Source organism: Elgaria multicarinata, chromosome 11, assembly GCF_023053635.1.
Source record: "Elgaria multicarinata webbii isolate HBS135686 ecotype San Diego chromosome 11, rElgMul1.1.pri, whole genome shotgun sequence".
Lineage (NCBI taxonomy): Eukaryota > Metazoa > Chordata > Lepidosauria > Squamata > Anguidae > Elgaria > Elgaria multicarinata.
Genome location: NC_086181.1, coordinates 16714239 through 16735627, shown reverse-complemented (window position 1 = coordinate 16735627; position 21389 = coordinate 16714239). Strand labels below are relative to the sequence as shown.

Sequence of the window (21389 nt, the reverse complement as noted above, 5' to 3'; positions counted from 1 at the left end):
CTACTAGTCCTGACAACTATCTGCTACATCCAGGATCAGAGGCAGCAGGCATCTGAATACCAGTTGCTGAGGAACAAGAGCAGGAAAGGGCTATTGCCCTCATCCCTTTCTTGTGAGCTTTCCAAAGGAAGCTGGTTGGTCACTTTGGGAGGCAGGATGCTGGTCATGTCCTAAGCACGAGACAAAGTCATCCCAAGGAAGACCTGAACGCAGCTCCACACATTGTGTTCTCTGTTGTGGCAGTTTGTAACGCTTTGCCGCTAGAATTGTTGAGGAAAATATCAAATTATATAAAAAAAGAACTATCCGTAGCAAAGCCCTGCTGTCTTAAATTCAAATAAACTACTCTCTCCCAGAATAATGTTAAGTATTACTTTTTTCTAGGTCTTGGCGTGCCACTGAATAGAAGCTACATCTCTGTAGTTACCTGTATCTTTTCATTCAGGGGTACAGAACCTCAGGCCAGAGGCCAAATCCGGCGACCTGGGGTTCCCCAGATGGCCCCACTCATATTATTTGTTGATTTTGCAGCTTTTGCTGTTTCCTCCATTCTAAAAGGTTGCAATGATTCTCCTAAGGCTTAGTTACTGGCAGTAAGCTAAAATATGCTGGTAGTTTTAGTATTTTGAACGCTGCCTTTTTTGCCTTCAGCCCCACCAGCCACTGGAATGTGGCCCCCAAGAGCTTCTCTGGAAAAAATAAAATAAATCAACATCCCTAAATCAATTCAGATTCTTGAATACGGACACAATATTTATTGTTCTCCAGTCCTCAAATATTCAGAAAAATGATTTATTAAAAATAATTTCTAGTGGGCCTACTCTTTCATGTGCCAAATACTTTAATATTCTTGGGTGTATCTTATCTCACTCTGCTCTTGTGCTTAAACATCATGGCTTTCAACTTCTTTTCAGCTCCATTTGCAAGGCCTCACTCTTATCCACCCAGGCGCCCCTGGACTGGTGGCATTAGTGCTCGCGTGGGTGGATGCAGCGGTGGTAGAAGGAAAGCCAGGAGCAGCATTAGCAACATTGTGAAGATGAGGGGCAGGTGATCAAACAGGTTGCAACGGTGAAGAGAAGTCCAGGGGGGCTTTCTTAGTGGGCCCCTACTGGGTTGTGGGCCCTCAGCAGATGCCCAAACATGCCTGTCCTGCAAACGCCCCTTAATTTTCCAAACATGCCCTGGGAACAGGGGGGAAACTACTGGCAGGATTGGAGCTGGGATAGTTATTTCCCCTCCATTCAGCAATTTAATGACACATAGTGGAATATAGTGTCATAATGTATGACAACATAACGTTTAGTTTGGCCCTGATTCTCAAAGGTGGGAAATGCTGACAATCATATATCTGCATAAATCCAAGAAAGAGTCATTTTGCTAGATGTGTGGGAAAGACTCAGGGAGTCTTTAAATTAAGGCGAAATCACGTTGCTTACCCAGGCCGTTTGTGCTTCCAGCTTTTTGGCATGCTTGTTATGGGCTGCATTACATGGGCGGAGAGGGGTGACCATGTGGATTGAATTAAATACTTCCTTTCTAAGTGTGTGCCATTTACTTCCATCGAGACAGTGCCATCTAATGGCAGAAGATCCCGCTCTTTTCAGGATGTTACTTTAAAAGGAGTTCTTTTGGCGGATTTTTTTAGGGATACAGTGGGAGACACCCTGGTCTTTCATGATGTTGTGTAAAAGAACTGCAAACTGTTGTGAGTGGCAATCATGAGCATGCAATAAATTGCTCATTTAGAGGAGCCCTCAGCAGCAATACAATCATCCTAAAAATACACACACATATAATAAAACCTTCTTGCATTTCATTTTTAGATGAATTACTTACAGGAGTGACTTTAAAATGCAACAGGTCAAGTAGTTCCACTACCTGATATAGCTATGGGGCTATTTTTTATGGTTTGTATTTCTCTACTTTGCCAGCAGCAGCTAGCTGCTTGTTTCTGCAAAGTTCATCTCTACACTCTCTCCCACCCCCTGCAAGTATAAAGTTGTGTGTTAATGTGTGTTTATGCACACACTGAAATTTGAATTTGGAAGACCGGTGAGGATATTGGCAGCCATTTGTGAAGGTAAAAATTTTAATGGGAAAATGGTTCACTTGTTTTACTGGTTGTGGCGGTGTCTTCTCCAAAATTTACATGTTGATGGTCATGGTCAGAAAAAGGATTTCCTTATGGAAATTTGCTTGGGCGTTCACCAGATGAAACAGGTTTATAAAGCTGCTGTCTTCCTCATCATGCTCCCCTAAGCAAAACAAATAAGAGGTTAAAAAAGTATATTCTTGCTTGAAAACAGTTTTTGTGGAATCTGCTTAAAATGTACAAGCCAGTGGATTACACTTTATTTGTAAAGTGTAAAGTAGTTCTGTTACATTAGTAATCAACTTAATGTCGCTCACTTCTTAAGCACAAATCCTACCTAATCCTCTCAGGAATAAGAGTTGTTTTTTTCTTTTATTTATCTTCTGACTGTTATGTTCTGACTGAATGGGTTGCATTTTTGTAAATCTTTAAGGTCAAATGGAAAACCAATAGCCCATGATGTTGCATATGCAGATAGTAATTTGTGGGCAGACATTAAGCTTTCATTTCTTTTTCATTCTGTAGTGTGAAGCATGACATTTAGAAAATCACAAATTTATAAGGAGCTTCAACTATAACACTCTGGATGTTCACTGGACTTAATTTGAGCTAAGGCTAGATTTTTTTTTTAATGCATGCTGAAATTCTATGGAATCCAATATTAGTGCATCGTTCTATCTGAGATTCTGGATATGCAGAATTATGTATGATGAATTTCTTTAAAGAAGAAAATTAAAGGAAAGGAAGAGGATTTTCAGACGGGTGGGAAATCGCGTTTCCTTACCATCACTCTGCTTCCTGGTTTTCTTCCACAATAAGGATGAGCAGAATCACACAGGGAAGAAAGGGAAAGCGAGCAGCAACAATGTGGCGCCCTCTAGTGAGCGTTTTATAATGCAACTTTACCTGCACATGGTGGGGAATAGCAACAAATATTGCTATAGCAAAGAAAATTCGGGTTTTCGGGGGTCTTATTTTGTGACAGGAAAAAGAGCAGAAGAAGCGGGAGACGTGCAAGACAAGAGGATCACTGCATCATCAAAATGACCCACAAACAACCGTGAGTGGTCAGTCACGAGCGTGGTATAAAATGCTCGTTTGAAGAAGCAGTCAGACAGAAAAGTGTAGCATCACAAATCCAAGGCAAAAAAGATATATTTCTGTAAGCTATCCTGGAGATTAAACTAGCGTACAATACATCAAATATATAATTATATATCTATTTTTCTGAGTTAAATAATGGATTTGCGATGGTGGTGGTCTGGACTGGGACTACTGCACATAAATTTTTAAAAACCCTTTCACACTGCAGTCCCAGTGATAGTCATCCCCTAGAGGCAGTGATTTGCCCTGGGAAGGAAGCACCCTTAACAGCTACTTTCCTAGGGCAAGTTAGCAGCCTCCATGGGGGGAATTTTGTGAGGAGAAGGGTTCAATTCCTGTTCCTTAGGCAGGGGTCCCAATCCTGATTCTGTGATTGCTAATTAAGCTATGAAATAACCCAGATATGTGAAATGCCATTAATTATGCATTTTACATATTGCCTAGTTTGGCCCTAAGAGTGATAACATTGAAGGGCAGTATAGAAGTCTTCTAAATAAAATATTTCAATAAATGCAGGAAGTAGTTTAACTGAACATAGCACAGGACTGAAGCAGGGGTAAGCAACATGGAGCCCATGGGCAGTCATATGCCCACGGACACCTTTCCTGGCACCCACCAAGATGCCCTACACCTCCCAGTTCTTCTTTTTAATTAACACATTTTCTTATTAGCAGCTGTGAAATAGGTTTCTCTTGGTGCTGAAAATGGTAGGTTTAAAAGAATTTAGTGTGTTGGGGCTCAAACTCCACTTCTGCCTTGTACTCCGTCTTTTGGGCAGGTTACTTGTCCTTTGACATGTGTCCCATGGCAGCCATTTTGTGTTGGTGCCCAGAACAGTTTCTTAAATTAACAAATGTGACAATGGCCCAGAGAAGTTGCCTGGTCTTGGTCTAAAGTTAAGTATTGCATCTCCTTTTGGGATTCTAAACTATTGGGGGATGAGGCTTTCAACGCCTACTAGTCAAGATGTCTATATATTGCCTCCAGTATCAAAGGCAGGATGCCACTGAATACCAGCCGTTGAGGAACACAGGAGGACAGTGTGACTCTCCCATTCTGCCTTTGGGCTTCCTATGGGCACTGGGCCGGCTGCTGTGAGAGGGGAATGCTGGACTAGAGGCCTTTGATCTGATCTAGCACAGCTCATCTTATGTTCTTCTTATTCCTGAGGAAGACATTTTTTTCGGAAAGTGCTGGGACTTGATGCACTCCATTAAACTATTTCTGCATCTATTGGAACAGCCTTCCCAACCACCTTCCAAATGTGTTGGACTACAGTTTCCACCATCCCCTTTCAACATGGCCAATGGCAGCGCAGGATGGGGATGATGAGAAATGTAATCCAATACATCTGGGGGGCACACTATATTAGAATATCTCATTTTATGGGAGAGGATGCACCTAATGAAAAGGAAACTGGAAACTAATGAAACTGGCAGATTCAGATAATCAACATCAAGGCAATGAGTGGGTACAATATTTCTACTATTGGATTTCTTACCAGATATTACCAACTGTAGCGCATCCATGATAATGTGTGCAAAAGCATTCTCCACACTTTGCAAGAAGTTGTTCCTTTCACTTGGAGTACTGAAAACCTTGCAGACTTTCTGCATCATTTTTACAGCCCAGTCCATGCAATAGAGGTCCTTCTCGCACACCTGGTACAAAAGCAGGATATATCCATAAAGCAAAGTTTTCACCCCAAAGCAATTAAATGCATATGTTGAGTCAAATGACATTTTACATAACAGACAGAACGTTTGATAGGAGGAGATCAAGCTGACTAGTGTTCAGTTCACAGAGACGCCTTTTTAAGAGTTTGTTTGCTTCTTTTATGATTGTTTGGAGTTTCTTTGTCTTCCTTTACAGCACATGAGTTGAACTGCAGAGTGTGGGTCATCTTTGCTCTGCAGGCACTTTCCCTGCTTCATTTTCTCTCCACTTATAGCTCACTGTGATCAGATTACTGGTCTTCTTCAGGCAGTGGGCTTGGAACATTGGACCCACACATGCATGCTCTTGTAACACCCCTATTCTCTCACCCAAGAATCGCTTTCTTTAAGAGCCCCCCCCACATGCACTCTTCCATTACAAGTTGCCAAATGTGTACTCTTCCTTGCCTGCTGCATTCATTTATACTGCATTAGCCTGCCCTCTACTGATTTAGCGATCACTCTTTGGTAAACATTACTGTCTTATGTTATTGTCTTACAGCAGCTTCTCCCAATCTAGTGCCCTCCTGATCTGTTGGACTACAGCTCCCAGCATCTCCCCATGCTGGCTGAACGATACTGGGAGTTGTAGTCCAAAACATCTGGAGAGTACCAAATTGGGGGAGTTTGTTCTACTGTATGCTATCAATTCAAAATACCTCAGTAGCTGACACAATGGGTGAAATTGCATATGCATTAGAGACATGATGCATCCATTCCCAAATCCAATTCTAGAGATCCTGGGGAAAGAGCTGAAACCTGCCCTCGTCTATACGACAGCGGGATTGTTCCTCATTAAATATAAACCCGATTTTTCATTGGTTCAAATGTAGGTAAAGAGCATCACACTGCAGCAGCAGCGATTTATCTCCTGTATTTTTTTTTGTAGTGCAGTTATACATGCGCACGTGCGCATTATCACATATGGGATATGGAGACGGGTGAAGTGATATAGGTTATATGCAGAACTCTGCAGATTGATATAACAGCAAAAACCAGAGCGGGGGAAGAAAGGAACGAGGCTGCAGAGGAGGATGGCAGTGCGTTTCTGCCTCTTTGTTTATGCGGAGCTCCGTAGAATAAGATCGTTCAACCTAAAAATGGCACGAGAAAAGGAGCCAGCTGATAGGTGGGAAACCAGCTAATCACGTTCTCCTACCCTTAAAGCTCCGCCCACCTGTCAAAATGCGCTTTAACTTCCCAAATGACACATAACCATAATGCAGAGCGAAGTCGGACATGAGCGAAAAGTCACGGTAAATCGCTGATGTGAATATGCGTATCATCGAGGTTAAAACGCGATGTTACTGCGAACGGTCGGCTGACTCGTGTGTCCTAAAATGAGAATATGTGCAGCTACGTCGGAGTAAACAAGCCGTATAAACAAGCCCCCTGAAGAATCACAACACTAGCAAATTACACTTACAAAATATTAACAAGGTACCTCCCCAAGGCAAACAGAGGGGCAGGAATGTCCCAAGACAGGTACTAGAAAACTGGGATGATCCCAAATAAAGAGGGGCAGTTGGAACATCCTCAAGCAGCTCAAGACAGTTAGAATAATTGGCGTTGCTGTGAACTGCCCAGAGAGCTTTGGCTATTGGGCAATATAGAAAATAAATAAATAAATAAATAAATAAATAAATAAATAAATAAATATTCTTAGCATCACTACAGTGCTTTCAAACATACCAAGTGCTTCAGATAATCCTTTCAACAACCCTGTTAGGGAGCCCAGTTTTATTATCATATTACAGAAAGGGGACTGAGGATGAGAGAACGTAGCTGCTGGTCAAAGGCCACTCAGTGAGGTTACGGCACAGCTGAGATTTGAGGGCTTCCTGATTCAAAGCTTAGTCCAGCCTTCCCCAACCTGGTGCCCTCTAGTTGTGCTGGATTGCAACCACCCAAATCTCCATGTGGGTGATGGTATTTATAGCTCAATACACCTTGGGTGCACCAGGGTGTGGAGGGCTGCCTTAGTCCCTCGGCCGCTGTACCATGTTTGCTCTCAGTAGGAATGGGTTTGCTCACCCTGGCATGAAAAGCTGCATCTACCAAATTTTCCTCTACTCCTGTGCAATTATTAAAAGAACAAAAGTCCTGCTGTCCCCCCTCATGTCTGGTTAACTGAGAGAGAGAGACACTAGGAAGACGGCTATGTAACAATCTGTGCTAATCTGCCATATATCATCAGGACAAAACACTCAGATATAGGTTGCAATACAGGTAAAGATGTAGAGCATTGAGACATGTGATTTTCTGAGTGTCAGGTGCACTGAGTCCCAGTAGCTCAGATGGCGGAGCAGGGCCTTTAAGCGGGTAAGTAGGGATAGCAAAGTGCAAATGAAATATCACTCCATGGATTATTGTACAAAACTGTAAAGATGTTTTCCTTATTTCCCATTTAAAGCAAAATTGTTCAACCAGAAACACAAGAAACGGCAGCCTGAAGGCTGCCATAGAAACAATCTGTAGCAGGATAATTAGTATGCAGTGTTCTCAAACATGATATTAAGTCGTCTTTCTCAAAATTTTACTATAATTTTGGCAAATGGCCTGAAAACTGGAATAGAGGAGCTGGTATCTAAAGACCAAATTAGATACGACATTAAAAACAAGTTTGCATTTAACATGTTTAGGTTTTTCTTCTAAACAACAGCTGCGAGGGGGGAATCAGGATTGGGACCGTAGTGCTGGGGGAGGGGGTTAACCCTTTATTTATTTATTTATTTATTTATTAGATTTTTATACCGCCCAATAGCTGAAGCTCTCTGGGCGGTTCACAAAAATTTCCCTCCTACCACAGTCCTGATGCCCCAAAGTAGCTATTACACTTGACAGGAAGCTTCCTTAGGTGCCAACTGCAGCTTTCTTCCCAGGCCAAATAGCAGCTTTGGGAGAAGGGGATTTTAATTGAAACTGCAGGAGGGGGAAGGCCTAACCCTTTGCTACCCACATGCCACTGTCCTGATCCTAATTGCTCACCATGGCGAGCTGCTATTTAAAAGTGGGGGCAGGGAACCACACATATACAATCACACATTTAATGTCAAGTCTAGTTTCACTCTTTGATAGACGGAAGGAAGAGGATACTAATTCAGAAGGAAAATTGAGTATTTATTGCTACTCACCAAAACCAGGAAAACCATCAGCCTTGCAAGTTCATTAGCTCGGCCATTCACAGCTTTATTTGCCATAAATGTGAAGCAGATATTGTTTCCACACAAGATAAGGAGCCGAGCACTGTTTTCCAGAAGCCAGTCCTGAGGAACTACTATCAAAAATATGGAAAGGTGTTTATATATATATATATATATATATATATATATATATATATATATGACTATTTATTATGTTTTAACATTTATCTTTAAATTCTATTTGCTGCTTTTGCCAATCGTATACCCTTGAGATACTTGCAATATTGAAAAAATAAAATGTCTCCAGTCAACACAACAAACAATAAAAATATAGATCATAAAATGTCAGCCAACCAGCATATCTATAAAACAAAACAAAACAAAGCCTTATAATTTAAATGCTAGCTTAAAAGGTTGAGGTCTTTTGGACTTGCTGCTGACAAATCTGCAGTGAGGGGCTTAAAACTGATCAGGAATTTCACAAAGTAGATGCTACTGTTAGGGTGACCATATGAAAAGGAGGACAGGCAAATGACGTCCCCATCACATTTAGTTTGGTCCTCAGAGCCAGTCCACATAGTCACAATGTCTGTATTCTGAACTGTGAGCAGTGTGTATCTGTGCGGCTGGGTTTGTGCAGCAGTGGAAAGATGGTTGTATAATTGCGTCACTTTATGACCACATCAAATGTTTCCCAATTTATGTTCATGGCTTACCACACTACTGCCAACCAATTGTGGGCATGGTAAAATTTGAGCCCTGAGGACACACTGAAGCATCAGGATCCGTGAAAAAATCTGGAATAACCTGGATGTCATCTGAGCAAACAAGCTCAGGTTAGAGTATCAGTCCACAATTCAGCATGAGCCCTGGGACATGCGAACTGGCTCTAATTTTTGTGGCTACCTGATAATTTCCTGGATTTGGGGGAGAATGAGCATTGCTAATGTGCAGAATAAGGGGCGGTTTTTACCTGCAAGTTCATCCACCAGACTGATGACATCATCTGCTGTCCACTCCTTTGCTTCTGTGCCATACAGTAGTTTAATCGCATCTGCCAGCCCCTTCAAACTGGTTTCATCTGTTGGACCTTCTATCATTTTTTGCCAAACCACACGTCCTGTATCACATTAACCAGAAGAGTCACTGAGGAGGGGAACAGACTTGAACAAAAGTAAGCATTACCCACTGTCCACTCCCTAAAATTGAAAAATGAGATAATTGTCTAAGGCCGCTTCCATCACTACCCATGAAATGACAAAAACGGTGTAGATAAGTGTTTAATTAAGAAAAACACATTGCTAAATTGGTAATGTCTGGGAAAGATTCCCATCCCCTTTATTTTTTAAAATTACCATTTTGGTCTTACAGCAATTTCGTTTAAGGAATGTTTTGCTAATAGATTTTTTTAAAAAAACAATTATGGCTGTAAAACATTTTAGCTCCGGCTATTGGGCGGTATAGAAATGTAATAAATAAATAAATAAATAAATAAATAAATAAATAAATAAATAAATAAAATTGTGCCCACTGCAAAGGTTGTAGTGAACGTGCCCTGAGCTGTGATAGATTCACCTCCCCATGCTACTTTTAAAAAGACAGAAGAGTATCTACATCTGTAGAGATGGTGCTGCTTTTCCTCAGCCCACCTCTCTGTAACAGTCCCTCCAGACCCCTGAAAACCCTATACAGAAGGTCAGAGGACCCTGCTGATTGGGGTGAGCTGTGGTGTGTGTGTGTGTGTGTGTTGGGGGGGGGGGGAAATCAGATTATCAGAAGGCAGATCCTGGACCCAACCCCATATGCCACTGACAAGGAATTCTGAAAAGCACCCCTTTGAAACCCCTCAGTTCAAACACACTCCTGACACTTTCCCTCTATCCCCCACCTTCGTGCCTCTAGAAATGAAGAGACACAGGAAGCCTCAAGGCTGTCCTGATCTCTTGGCTCCTTAGCTGCCATGGCAATGTGTTACTTTTTCCAAAAACATTCTGCTTGTGTTTAGGAACCAGGCTGAAGAACATGGAGATGTGCATCGTTTAATTTATTTACCATCTAAAGCCCTCTGACTAGGCATTTCTGAAGGGTCAGAGCATACTCTGGGCTTCTTATTTCTCCTTGAGGTGCTTATCAAAGAACAGAATGCAACATTTTGTACCAATTACAGGCTACCAAAATATGGCATTGTTTATGTAAGAATGGGACTCTATGGAACATGTATGGGATTTGTGATCAGTCACGGGAAGGAGGAAGGAAAAGTATGACTTCATCAGAGCAACTTTGATAAAAGTATGCTGATGTGGATGATGGGTAGGAAGTTTTCGCCATCGGTTTGTATGGGGTGAGCCTTTGTCCTACGTGCGTAGTAAAATAAAGGGTCTCTGTATCTGGACCGGTTGTTGAAGTCGTTCCTTCCCCAATGAGTTAGGGGAATTTCCCTAACATCACCTCCATTGCATTTACCAAGGATTATCAATCAAGCAGAGGACATGAACCGGTTACAAAGTCTTTCTACTGCAACATGAAGAGCTCCATCAGATGAGTGTTTATTGCACGCTCATTACTGGGCACTCACGGATTTTTGCAGGTCCCTCTCACAACATCGTCTGGCTCCTGAGCACCTCCCGCCCCTTATTATTATTATTATTATTATTATTATTATTATTATTATTATTTATATAGCACCATCAATGTACATGGTGCTGTACAGAGTAAAACAATAAATAGCAAGACCCTGCCGCATAGGCTTACATTCTAATAAAATCATAATAAAACAATAAGGAGGGGAAGAGAATGCACCAAACAGGCAGTATAAAAGTCAGATCAAAATCAAGTTTTAAAAGCTTTAGGAAAAAGAAAAGTTTTTAGCTGAGCTTTAAAAGCTGCGATTGAACTTGTAGTTCTCAAATGTTCTGGAAGAGCGTTCCACGCGTAAGGGGCAGCTGAAGAAAATGGACGAAGCCGAGCAAGGGAAGGAGAGACCCTTGGGCAGGTGAGAAACATGGCATCAGAGGAGCGAAGAGCACGAGCGGGGCAATAGTGTGAGATGAGAGAGGAAAGATAGGAAGGAGCCTTCTTCACACAACAACAACAAAACACCTCAGAGCATCGTCACACAGGTAAGGGGAAAATCGCATTTGCTTACCGTCACTTCTCCACCCACGCGTTCATCCCTCATTACTTTCTCTTTTGAAATAGGAAGTAAGCAATGTGCACGTGGCCCATTCAGATCCTGCTGCTTCTCCTGCACACAGCAGGAGACAGTGGCAGCTGCTGTCTTTAAAAATAAGTTGGACTTACTGGGGTGTTTTTTTTTGTCGTGCGAAGAAGGCTAGGAGGGGTGAGAGGCTCCCAGGAGGCACATGGGAGGCAGACGATGTCATGAGAGGGACCCACGAAAGTCCGTGAGTGTTCAGTAATGATCATGCAATAAAATGCTTGTCTGATGGAGCTCCTAGTAAGTCTGACTTATTTTTAAAGATGGAAGTTGCCGCTATCTCCTGCTGTGTGCAGGAGAAGCAGTGCCATCAAAATAGTCCACTGAATGGGCCATGTGCACATTGTTTATTTCCTCTTCCAAAAGAGGAAGTAATAGACAAACGCACAGGCAGAGAAATGACGGTAAGCAAGCGCGATTTTCCTTTGTGTGATTTTCCTTTGCAGTATCATATTGGATACTGCCCAGAATTCACAGGTGCTTCTGTTTATGCCTTATTCATTAAAATAGCTTACCATCCAGAGTACAGGCAGGTCCAAATATTATATATAGTAGCCGAGCTTGATTTACCATCGGCCATGGCTTTAAAATACGTGTCAGCCAAAATGCTAAATCACTCCGATGGTTCCAACGGTTTAAGAGGACACTGCGGCAAAATATCCTTATCCTTAACTCCAATTTTTGGACACTTCCTAGGACAAATGATAAAAATAATATAGGAATCAATCTGGATGTAATGAAGCTACAAATTGTACTGGGAAAGATGTGGATTGATTGGCATTCCAATAAATTCCGAGTCATGGCTTTGATCCTTGCCTCCTTAGTTCAGAACAAGAGGGTTACAGTCAACAGGAGAGAGCCAGATTTATAACATATTTAATATGTTCAGATGATTGCAGTGGGGGTAAAGATGCCATTGTGGGTTGTAGACTGGGTATGGAGCCACTCATGCCATGCTGTGCATCGGGTTTTGACAACCCACCCTATGGTGCAGTGGGGGGTCATTCTATAAACAACTTGGCCATTGCCTAACATGGAGTACTTACCAGGTTTGTTGCTCACAACTGTCTGCACTCTCCGAGGTAAACTGCTCAGCTCACAGAGGAAATTGTAAACCCGATGACATTCTAATTCATCCCAACCAGCTGTTAAGGTCTGAAAACAATATAGCGAAAAACAAGGCAATGTATTCATGAAAATCACCAAGTTACTCTGCAAGGTTTGAAATCTCTTAGCTGTGCATACATTTTCTATTTATTCTAAGGCTGCCTTCTCCCTTATGAGCCTGGAGGAGGCCCTTGTTTTGGTACTGCCACCATCAGAGACACGTTTGGTGGGGACATGAGAGAGGGCCTTCTTAGTGGCCGCTTCCAGGCTCTGGAACTCCCTGCCAAGAGAAGGGTAGCTTGGCTCCCTCCTTGTTGCCCTTCCGCTGGCAGGGAAAGTCATTTTTATTCAGACAGACCTTTGGCAATTAAGTTGGTATGTTGTTGAAGGGTTTTTTAATTGGTTTATTTCTTTTATTATGTTTTTAATTGTTTTTTAATGTTATGTTTTAATTAAGATTTTGTTTTTAATCTTGGTTTTATTGTTAGACATCCCAAGGGTAAATTCTAGGAAGGTGGGATTACTTTTGTTTCCTTTTTTTTTAAAAAAAGTTCTCTTTTACCTGCATGTTTTAGTGGCAGGGAGGTAATGAAATTAAGGTAAGTGACCAGAAGCAAAAAGCAGAAGATAAGCGCTGACCTTGGAGCTAGAGACCTATCCTCCAAAAACTAATAACTGTAGCAAATATCTGTGAGGCCATGGCAAGGCCCAGAAAGAGAGTTAAGCTTCGCCAACATTGGAAAAAGATGAAGCCTGTTTGTAACCTTCTACATTTCATTTCCTTCACTGTTAACAATTCTTGCCCCCCCTACAAACCTGTATATACCTGCAACATTTCATGCATCTGATGGACTAGACTCTAATCCATGGAAGTTTATGCCGTAATAAATGTGTTATGGTGTCACAACACACTTTGTTATTTTTACCTGTAAAAATACTCCATAACATTGTAGTCCTGAACAGTGCAAAGGATCCGAGCAGCCACTAAGTTTAAAACAGGAAATCTATAGATTAAAAAAAAAGAAAAAGAAATACGCCCTTCAATTTACCAGGCAGTGCATATTAGGTGGCACAATGAAATTAATATGTTCATAGGTTTAATGCTTTTTGGGGGCGGGATTGTTATGCTTACTTCAGAAAGTATCTTGTGTATATATTTCAGTCTCTCTTTTGTGGGCATAAGTAAAGTGCACCTTTTTAGCAACAGGCCTGCAAAGACAAAGAAGCACACAGAAATGCTTGAAATATAATATTCTGAATATGATTACCAATGACTGCAATCTTATGCTGAGATAGGAGCCAGAAGCTAATTTATTTTAATTAGTTAGGATCAGGCTACAGGCATTGCTTATACTATAAAGCAATGAAATATTATAAGCTTTATAGCTAGTTAAGATTGCCAGATTATACATTCACCTCTTTCAAATCCCTCACGAGTTGTTTCTCCAGCAAATACTTTCTCCACTGCCACCAAAATCTCTTCTATCACAATCCTACTATCCACTGAAAACCTGTGCCCCCTTCCCTGGCTTGTCCTCACATAGACAGTAATCCCTCTGAGGAAGGACAACCTCATATCTATGTTCTATACAGCACATAGCACCCTACAGGTACTACATAAATATTTATTAATTGTATTCCTAGTTGTAAGCTGACTTAGTACCATTTACTTCAAATGAATGCTTGGACATAAGCCAAGTCAGTTGGACAAAATCAAAGTGTTCCAGATTAATTGGTTTATGGATCAGTCTGTAAAGCTGAAATCCTCTGACATTTCTGCCAAATTTAGCTCTTTTTGCAGAGGCTTGCACATCAAGCATCTTGGATATGGTTGCTGTTTTTAAAAGGTTTTGTAAACAACATCTACAGTCTTGCAAGAAAGATTATATCCAACTTGAGTAAAAGTTGTTAAACACATTCACATTAAAGAGAAACTCATCAGAATTCAAAAATACAATGGAGAAACCCTGTTTTCCTTGTCTGTAGTGGAAATAAGAGCTTTTGAGATTTTTTCATGCCATGTCAGAGAATATATTATTCCAAATTATTGTAAGATAGCACAGAGTTAGTTTCTGGTGTTGTAGAATTTAGAACAGCTTGTTTGTGGTAGGAAAAACGGGTTTCTTAGCCAGTGGAAACTTATGGTTTAAATTTTTCTTTCAAAGTTCTGGATAAACTGTGCATTGTCTGGGAAAACTGGTAATGAATTATTAGTGGGGGCACTGGGAATATATCTGGGGATAGGCAAAGAAAAGCCAAAGCAGTCTCTGAGGGATATACATTCAGAAACCTTGCTTGTTAAGCAGCTGAAATTACAGTACAATGTAATGGTTAGGAACAGGGGAAACAGGAGTTCATCTTCAGCTCATTACTGGGTGGGCATATTGCTCTTCTAGCAGGGGCAAGAACTTCTGCACATCCTGTACCACAGCCAAGTAAAGGATGCTAATTGTCAACTATCTGATGATACTACTTGATTTTGCACGCCATTTCTTTGGCCTTAGGAGCCCTCATGATGAGCTGGCTTTACACCAATTTTATGAGGTGCAAAAGTATAGGAAGATAACAGTACATCAACAAGAAAAATGACAAATAACATTCATAATGTTGCAATGGAAAAAAATGGTGCACAATTGAAACAGATGTCATTAAATTCAAAGAACCCCAGTGAATGAATTTCACTGTCATTAAATTCATTAAATTCAAAGAACCCCAGTGAATTTCATATGAAATTGTGTGCTGTAACTCAGTGGTAGAGCACATGCTTCGCATGCAGAAAGTCCCAGGTTCAGTCCTTGGCATCTCTGGAGAGATCTGTTAAAAATACCTGTCTGAAACCCTAGAGTCAGTGACAATCAGCTTTCCCCAATGTAGTTCCCTTCAGAGGTTTTAGAATATAATCCCCATTGGCCCCAGCATGGTGAATGGTCAGGGACTCTTGAAACCGTAGTCCAAATGGTCAGATTTGCATAATTACCCTTGTCAGCATAACTTGCCGTGGTGTGTGAACCCGGCAAGGCTGGCTTGTTGTCATGGTTAACAAGCCACCCAGAAACCATGGGCTGTTGTAAATTCTGGGGTTATTTGTTAAACAGGGCAACAAGCCAGCCTTGGCAGGTTTGCCCGACACAGTAAGCTGCGGTGGCAAGGGTAATTATGCAAATCCCCCTGGCGTGCAACTGGCACACACAGAGGGGGAAATAACTCATAGTGGCTGATTTCCCCCACCATGATCATGCAAACAAGCCCAGATGGTTCCTAGCGCTACCCACTTAGGAGGCATTGTGCAGCTATTCCATTTTTTTCTGCTTCATGGATTTTTTTGTAGTAAGAAAATAGATAGAAGAAATGGTAGGAAAACACGGGAGGATTGCAAGTGGAAGATGATGATGTCTGGATCTCCCATAAAATTCTGTGAATGTGGCAGGACGATGGCATGAAAAAAGCCTCATATGGAAGCATCCTTGGAGGGCCCCAGGATGGGGAAGTTGGTGTAGATAGTCAGCTAGTGGTTTCACTCAATATAAGGCAGCTTCCTAATTCTTCATAAAAAATAGGATTAACCTAGGGCTCATCTAAACCAAGCAGGATATTCCACTATGAAAACACTATGAAAGCAGTATATAAAAGGCAAGAGCCACACTACTGCTTTATAGTGGTACTGAAGTGCACTGACAACTGTTGGGGTCCATGACACATCTACACCAAGCAGGATATAACACCATGAAAGTGGTATATGGTATGTGTTAATCGGCCCCAACAGTTGTCAGTGCACTTCAGTACCGCGATAAAGCAGTAGTGTGGCTCCTGCCTTTTATATACCGCTTCCATACCACTTTCATAGTGGAATATCCTGCTTAGTTTAGATGAGCCCATAGTGCAGGTGCTGTACAAAAGTAAACACAGAAGTAACACTGCCTCTCCTAGAGAAAATCCAATCAAGTAAAAGACAAAAGAGGGTTTGATGAAGGAGCAGCACAGATGAATTCTGGAGTCAGAGAATGCAGCAGCTAGATTAAAAAAGCAGGGGCCATGGTGGCCGTCCTATGAATCCAAACATACTCCTGCTAAACTACGTGGACATTAAGCAACTCCAAACACTGAGCATGGAGCTGATTTCTCTTTTACAGGTTGCAGCAAGACTTCAATTATATAAATAGAAAGCCAAGGCAGGATAGGAAAACTCATCTATTCAGCAATTATTTGACAATCTCTTTGTTATCTTTTGGAGGAAGTGAGCTGGACCTGTGGACAAAAAAGTCCCACATAATTTATTTATTTGGACATATATCTCACCCTATACAAAGGGGTCCAAGGTGCATAACACATATTTTAGCAGCTTGCGGCTTAAAAAGAAACATGACAGAAAAATAAACTGTTTGTCCCTGAAAGTGTCATAATATAACTATGGGAGGAAGGGGGGCATTTAACATACAGAGACTAAACAACTACAGCAATAGGCTCATCATAAAAAGCTTTTTATTTTCCACCTATTTCCAGTCAGCATTCTATCACCTGAAGGGACGGGCCAAGCCTTTCCATTCTATTGATCAGTAATTACCTCTAATAGATTTATAATACATAAGCTTTCATGCATTAGAGCCTATTTCATCAGATGAATGAATATATCATATCTATCTATCTATCTATCTATCTATCTATCTATCACACACTACACACAAACAAACATGGGCAAAATGGCCATGAAATCCAAGAGGTTGCATTCATGACAGTTCTATATAAAGCATTATAGTATTCAAGGCAAGAGTACAGTGACTATTCTTAACAGCAGCAATTGGTGGCAATACAGTCATCCAACTGACTTCATGTATCTAATTAAGTGGACTCTAATCCACCAAAACTTATGCCATAATAAATTTGTTAGTCCTAAAATGCCACAAAACTTGTTTTTGCTGCAACAGACTTATCATGGCTGCCCTTGGGCTTTGTTCATGCTCCTTTCCACTTACAAGCTAACATTTCCCCTCTATCTTTATTGTCACAAATGTCAAATGCTGAAAATGAAAAGGCTCCCCCCCCCCAACAGCCACCCATTATCTACTTTCCCATGGGAGTCCAGCACAGTTGGGAGTGCTTAAGCCCTTTTATAATCAATGGAACTAAACAAGCCTAACTAATTTGTATTGGTAAGTGGCAACTGATGGAAAGCCTGCAGCAGCTAAATGAAATGCAGCAAGGAAAAATGTGGCACAAAACCAGTGACAGAAGCCTGGTGAGAGATGGGTGGGACTGAGATGAAGAATCTGCATGGGGTGGGAGGAAAGAAGAATCAGTTTAGGGAGTTGAATCCTCCATCCAAGGAGCGTTTTATTGCACGCTCATTACTGGGCACTCATGGAGTTTGCTCAGGTTCCTCACAATGACGTCGTCTGCCTCCCGCCTCTTCTGGCCTTCCTTGCGTGACAACCCCCCCACCAACCCTGGTTTAAGTCTGATGTATTTTAAAACAGGGAATTGCTGGTCTCTCCTGCTATGTGCAGGAGAAGCAGTGCCATTGGAACAGCGGACTCAATGGGCCTTGTGCTCTTTGTGTACTTCCTCTTTTGAAAGAGAAAGTAACTGAGGAACAAAAACACGGGTGGAAAAGTGATGGTAGGGAGTGTGTCTGCCCCCCCCCCCCCCGGGATGTTGCTCACAATCAAAGAACATGATAGGAAGAACTCACACAGACCATTTTTGGAGAACTCCCTTTGTTCGCTTTTTCATTGTAAACAAATCTAATTTCCAGCAAAGGTCTGTGGGACTAGCATTTATGACCATCTATTGTAACAATGTAACTCTGAATCTGGATTTGATTTGCATATTCATTTGCCATAGGGAAATACTCTTCCCATCCTACACGGTTATGTTTTCCAGTTATTTAACGGGATGCAGTTTGTGGCTGTATTCTCCACTCCCAATTAATTGAGGTTTTTGTACCTTAACTTCTTTTTATTTGGTTTAAACTCTTTCATATTTGTGTGTATTTGAAAAAGGAATAAAATGTCATAGTTTTTTTTTTTTTTTTGGTCACCTAATGATCTGTAGTGTTCTAGAATAGCGGATTCTTTATTACAGCCAGATAACTCAGGGTTATGAAAGTCCTGCAGCAAAAGCCTTCTGTTTCCTGTAGGTGTTGAGATGTAATTAATAAGGCGGCTGCTGATAGTCTTTGATACCATGCTTAACATGCTGATATCCTTCACTGAATAAAAGGAGAAAAAGAAAAGACAATAGTTAAACACTGGTGATCATTAATTAAGAAGAATTCACTTTTTATTTGATTCAACTGGTAGCCTTGAGAGTTTGGTGCATTCTCCAAGGGGTTACTTTCTGCCCCCCACCCCACCGCAGCATAGCCCTCACTATACACTTCAGCTATTTTCTCCCATCTCAACATGCCAGCAAAGGGCTCTTTTGCACTCTCTTCCCAATCATAAGAGGTTCAACGGAGACTTTGGTAGAGTCCTCCACTTATTATGAATGTCATCTATTGAGCATATTAAGACAGAAGCAAATGGCACCAAGCAACTGAGATGTACAAGGGCTGAATTCTGATAGAATCTATGGATGTCCACAGATGTACCTAAAAACAAGAGTTGGTTCATTTTTTCTGTGTGAGCCCAGAGATATCGTTTAGATCTTGTAAGTGGAATCTAAATCTATAGAATAAATAAAACTGGGCCAGGTCTATACCTTGTGTTGAATTTCAATCCCATCATGATAATGCTATATCCCTTTTGCACATTTATATCTCGTAGGACACATGATGAACATTTGTTAAATGGTATGTGTAATGTGCCCCAACAGTTATCAGTGCACTTCCTTGGGCAAAGCAGTTTTGTAGGACTGGCAGGTCTGGGAGGAAAGGTCTGTGATGGTAGAACTGCCACTCCCTAAGCCCTTCTGGAACTGCAGCAGCCATGGCAGAACGTGAGTTTTTTTCCCTTTAAAAACTCCCCCCCCACTGATTTGCTTCTCCCCACCTCCCCCCACAATAGAAGGGAAAAACGACTTTGCCAGGTCAAGGACTGGAGTAGTCCCCCACTTTTCTACAGGTGTGCCCACAGAATGAAGGGGCTTTGGATCAGTGGATCCAAATTCATCCCAAACCCCTCTTTTGTCCTTACTGCTTTCAGAGCAGCTGCAGTGGAGCAGCCACGGTGGTAGATCTTTCTCCAGATGGTTAAAGGAGGCCCTCCACATGGTAAGGGCCTTTCCTTACCATGAATGGACCTCCCTCTCCACACACAGAGGGAATATGCAATCTCCTATGGCTCCTGAGACCTGTTCCCAGAGACCACAGAATGGCATCCTGAACGAGCATCCTGATCCTATAAACCCAATATAGTGTCTTGCCACATTCAGAGTGTCATCAGGCTAGCATTTGATCTCACACTCATTATTCCCCATTCATGGATGTTTGCGGGTCTTTTTGACAATGACATTTGCCTCCCATGCGTCTCCCACTCCTGCTTGCCTTCTTTCTGTCACAAAATAGATATCTTTAAATCCGATTTTTTTAAAAAATGAAATGTGCCACTATTTCCTGCTGTGTGCAGGAAAAGCAGTGCGATAAAAACAGCCACTGAATGTGCCACATTTACTTTCTCTTTCTTCCCCTGAGTGAAGAAAGAGGAAATATCGTGGGACAGAAGAGGAGGAGCGATGATGGTAAGGAAACATGCTTCCCCAACTTTTAGAATGGCAGAATGGATGCTATATTTGGCAGGTGGGATATAGCTTTTCTTAGCAGATAGGCCATACAACCGCAAATTCTCACCTGGCAGATACTCTAAAACCAACTGAAATATTTCTAAAGGGAGTGCTTTGAAGTTCCCAAGAGTTGACAGAGATGGAGAATCTCTTTCCAGGATGTTGCTAAACTTTCTGGAATGACGATAGCTACGTCGATATTTCTGGCTAGGAATCAAGGTGTAGCTGGTTCTTACAGGTGATGTCATCCTTCTTCCTTGGTCCACAAACTTACCCTGAAGAAAAATAATTTTAAAAATGATGCTTACTTGGTTGATAAAATAAAATAAAACATGAGATAAAGGGCTAATATTTGGTGGCATAATTATTATCTAGTTGCTACACAAACAGGGCACATGTATACTATACCTGTACAGTTCAATAGCATATCAAACATCCTTACAAATCTATAGCAGTAATTTCCTAAACTCTATTGCAATACATAAACATGACGCCTCTGAAGTATTGACAGCTTCCCCTAAAACACACCTTGAAAAACACTGTTCTAGTGTAAGGCAGGACCATCTAATCTGAGGTTCCTTACTACCCAGTACAGAAGTCAGAGTGCTAAAAGCAGACAACAGGTGCATTGCAAGAAGCTGCATGCAGACCTAACACTTCCAGATGACTGAATTAAGCAAGATAAGGTAGTCCCATCTCTCAAAACAAACAAATAAAACTAAAGCCCACTATGATAATTAACCAGTCTAAAATGGAGAAAGATTTATTCCCCCCCTCCAAAGTCTTTCCAAAGAAAATTGTACTGGAGTGCAACATCTCCCTGTCTCTAGGTGTGCCAATCATCTCTGCTTTACCTCTCTCAAACCATTGATACATTAAAAATAGGCCACATGCAAAATGACATTGTGGATTTAATATCTTTATTCTTTGGGCCTCTATGAGCCTTTGTCAATCTCTATAGAACTTTTTTACATGCAAATCTGCTTAGTCAAGCCTGAAGGAGGCTAGAAAAATGTTTCACCTATACAAACACAACAAATCAATCATAATGATAGAGTTTGTGCATATATATTGTGATTTATTCATAGAAAAGGAACAATCAACATTCAACATTCCTGACTCTAAATGGTTTATAAATTCTCACATCCTATGAATGCATATTTGTTCCAATAACACAGTTAATTTCCGGGCTTTGCATTTATCATTTTGCAAATTATGCCTCACCAGAAGCATCATCTCTGACAGCAGCTTTAATATTTTGGCAGGTCTTTCTTCTTTCTAGGCATTTTATA

The 21389-nt window shown here is 41.3% G+C and overlaps 1 protein-coding gene across 1 annotated transcript; it reads right to left on the bottom strand.

The window, feature by feature from the left end:
- Positions 1-1988: 1988 nt before the first annotated feature.
- On the bottom strand, positions 1989-20345 carry FBXO47 (F-box protein 47). The gene is made up of 10 exons (XM_063138698.1): positions 20165-20345; positions 18416-18586; positions 13514-13590; positions 13308-13385; positions 12321-12429; positions 11790-11966; positions 9031-9177; positions 8049-8191; positions 4701-4860; positions 1989-2258 (listed from the first exon to the last, which is right to left on the bottom strand). Exons 1-10 carry the CDS (start codon positions 20343-20345, stop codon positions 2149-2151), a joined length of 1353 nt encoding a protein of 450 aa, XP_062994768.1. The 3' UTR covers positions 1989-2148.
- Positions 20346-21389: the final 1044 nt, after the last annotated feature.

Bases quoted from the DNA above. Each gene is read 5' to 3' on its own strand.
- FBXO47 (XM_063138698.1), bottom strand. From the start codon at position 20,345: ATGACATCACCTGTAAGAACCAGCTACACCTTGATTCCTAGCCAGAAA. The intron at 13,591-18,415 runs GTGACCAAAAAA...TTGTCTTTGCAG, and splicing joins AGAACACTACAGATCATTAG to GCCTGTTGCTAAAAAGGTGC. The intron at 9,178-11,789 runs GTAAGCTATTTT...AATGTGATACAG, and splicing joins ACCTGCCTGTACTCTGGATG to GACGTGTGGTTTGGCAAAAA.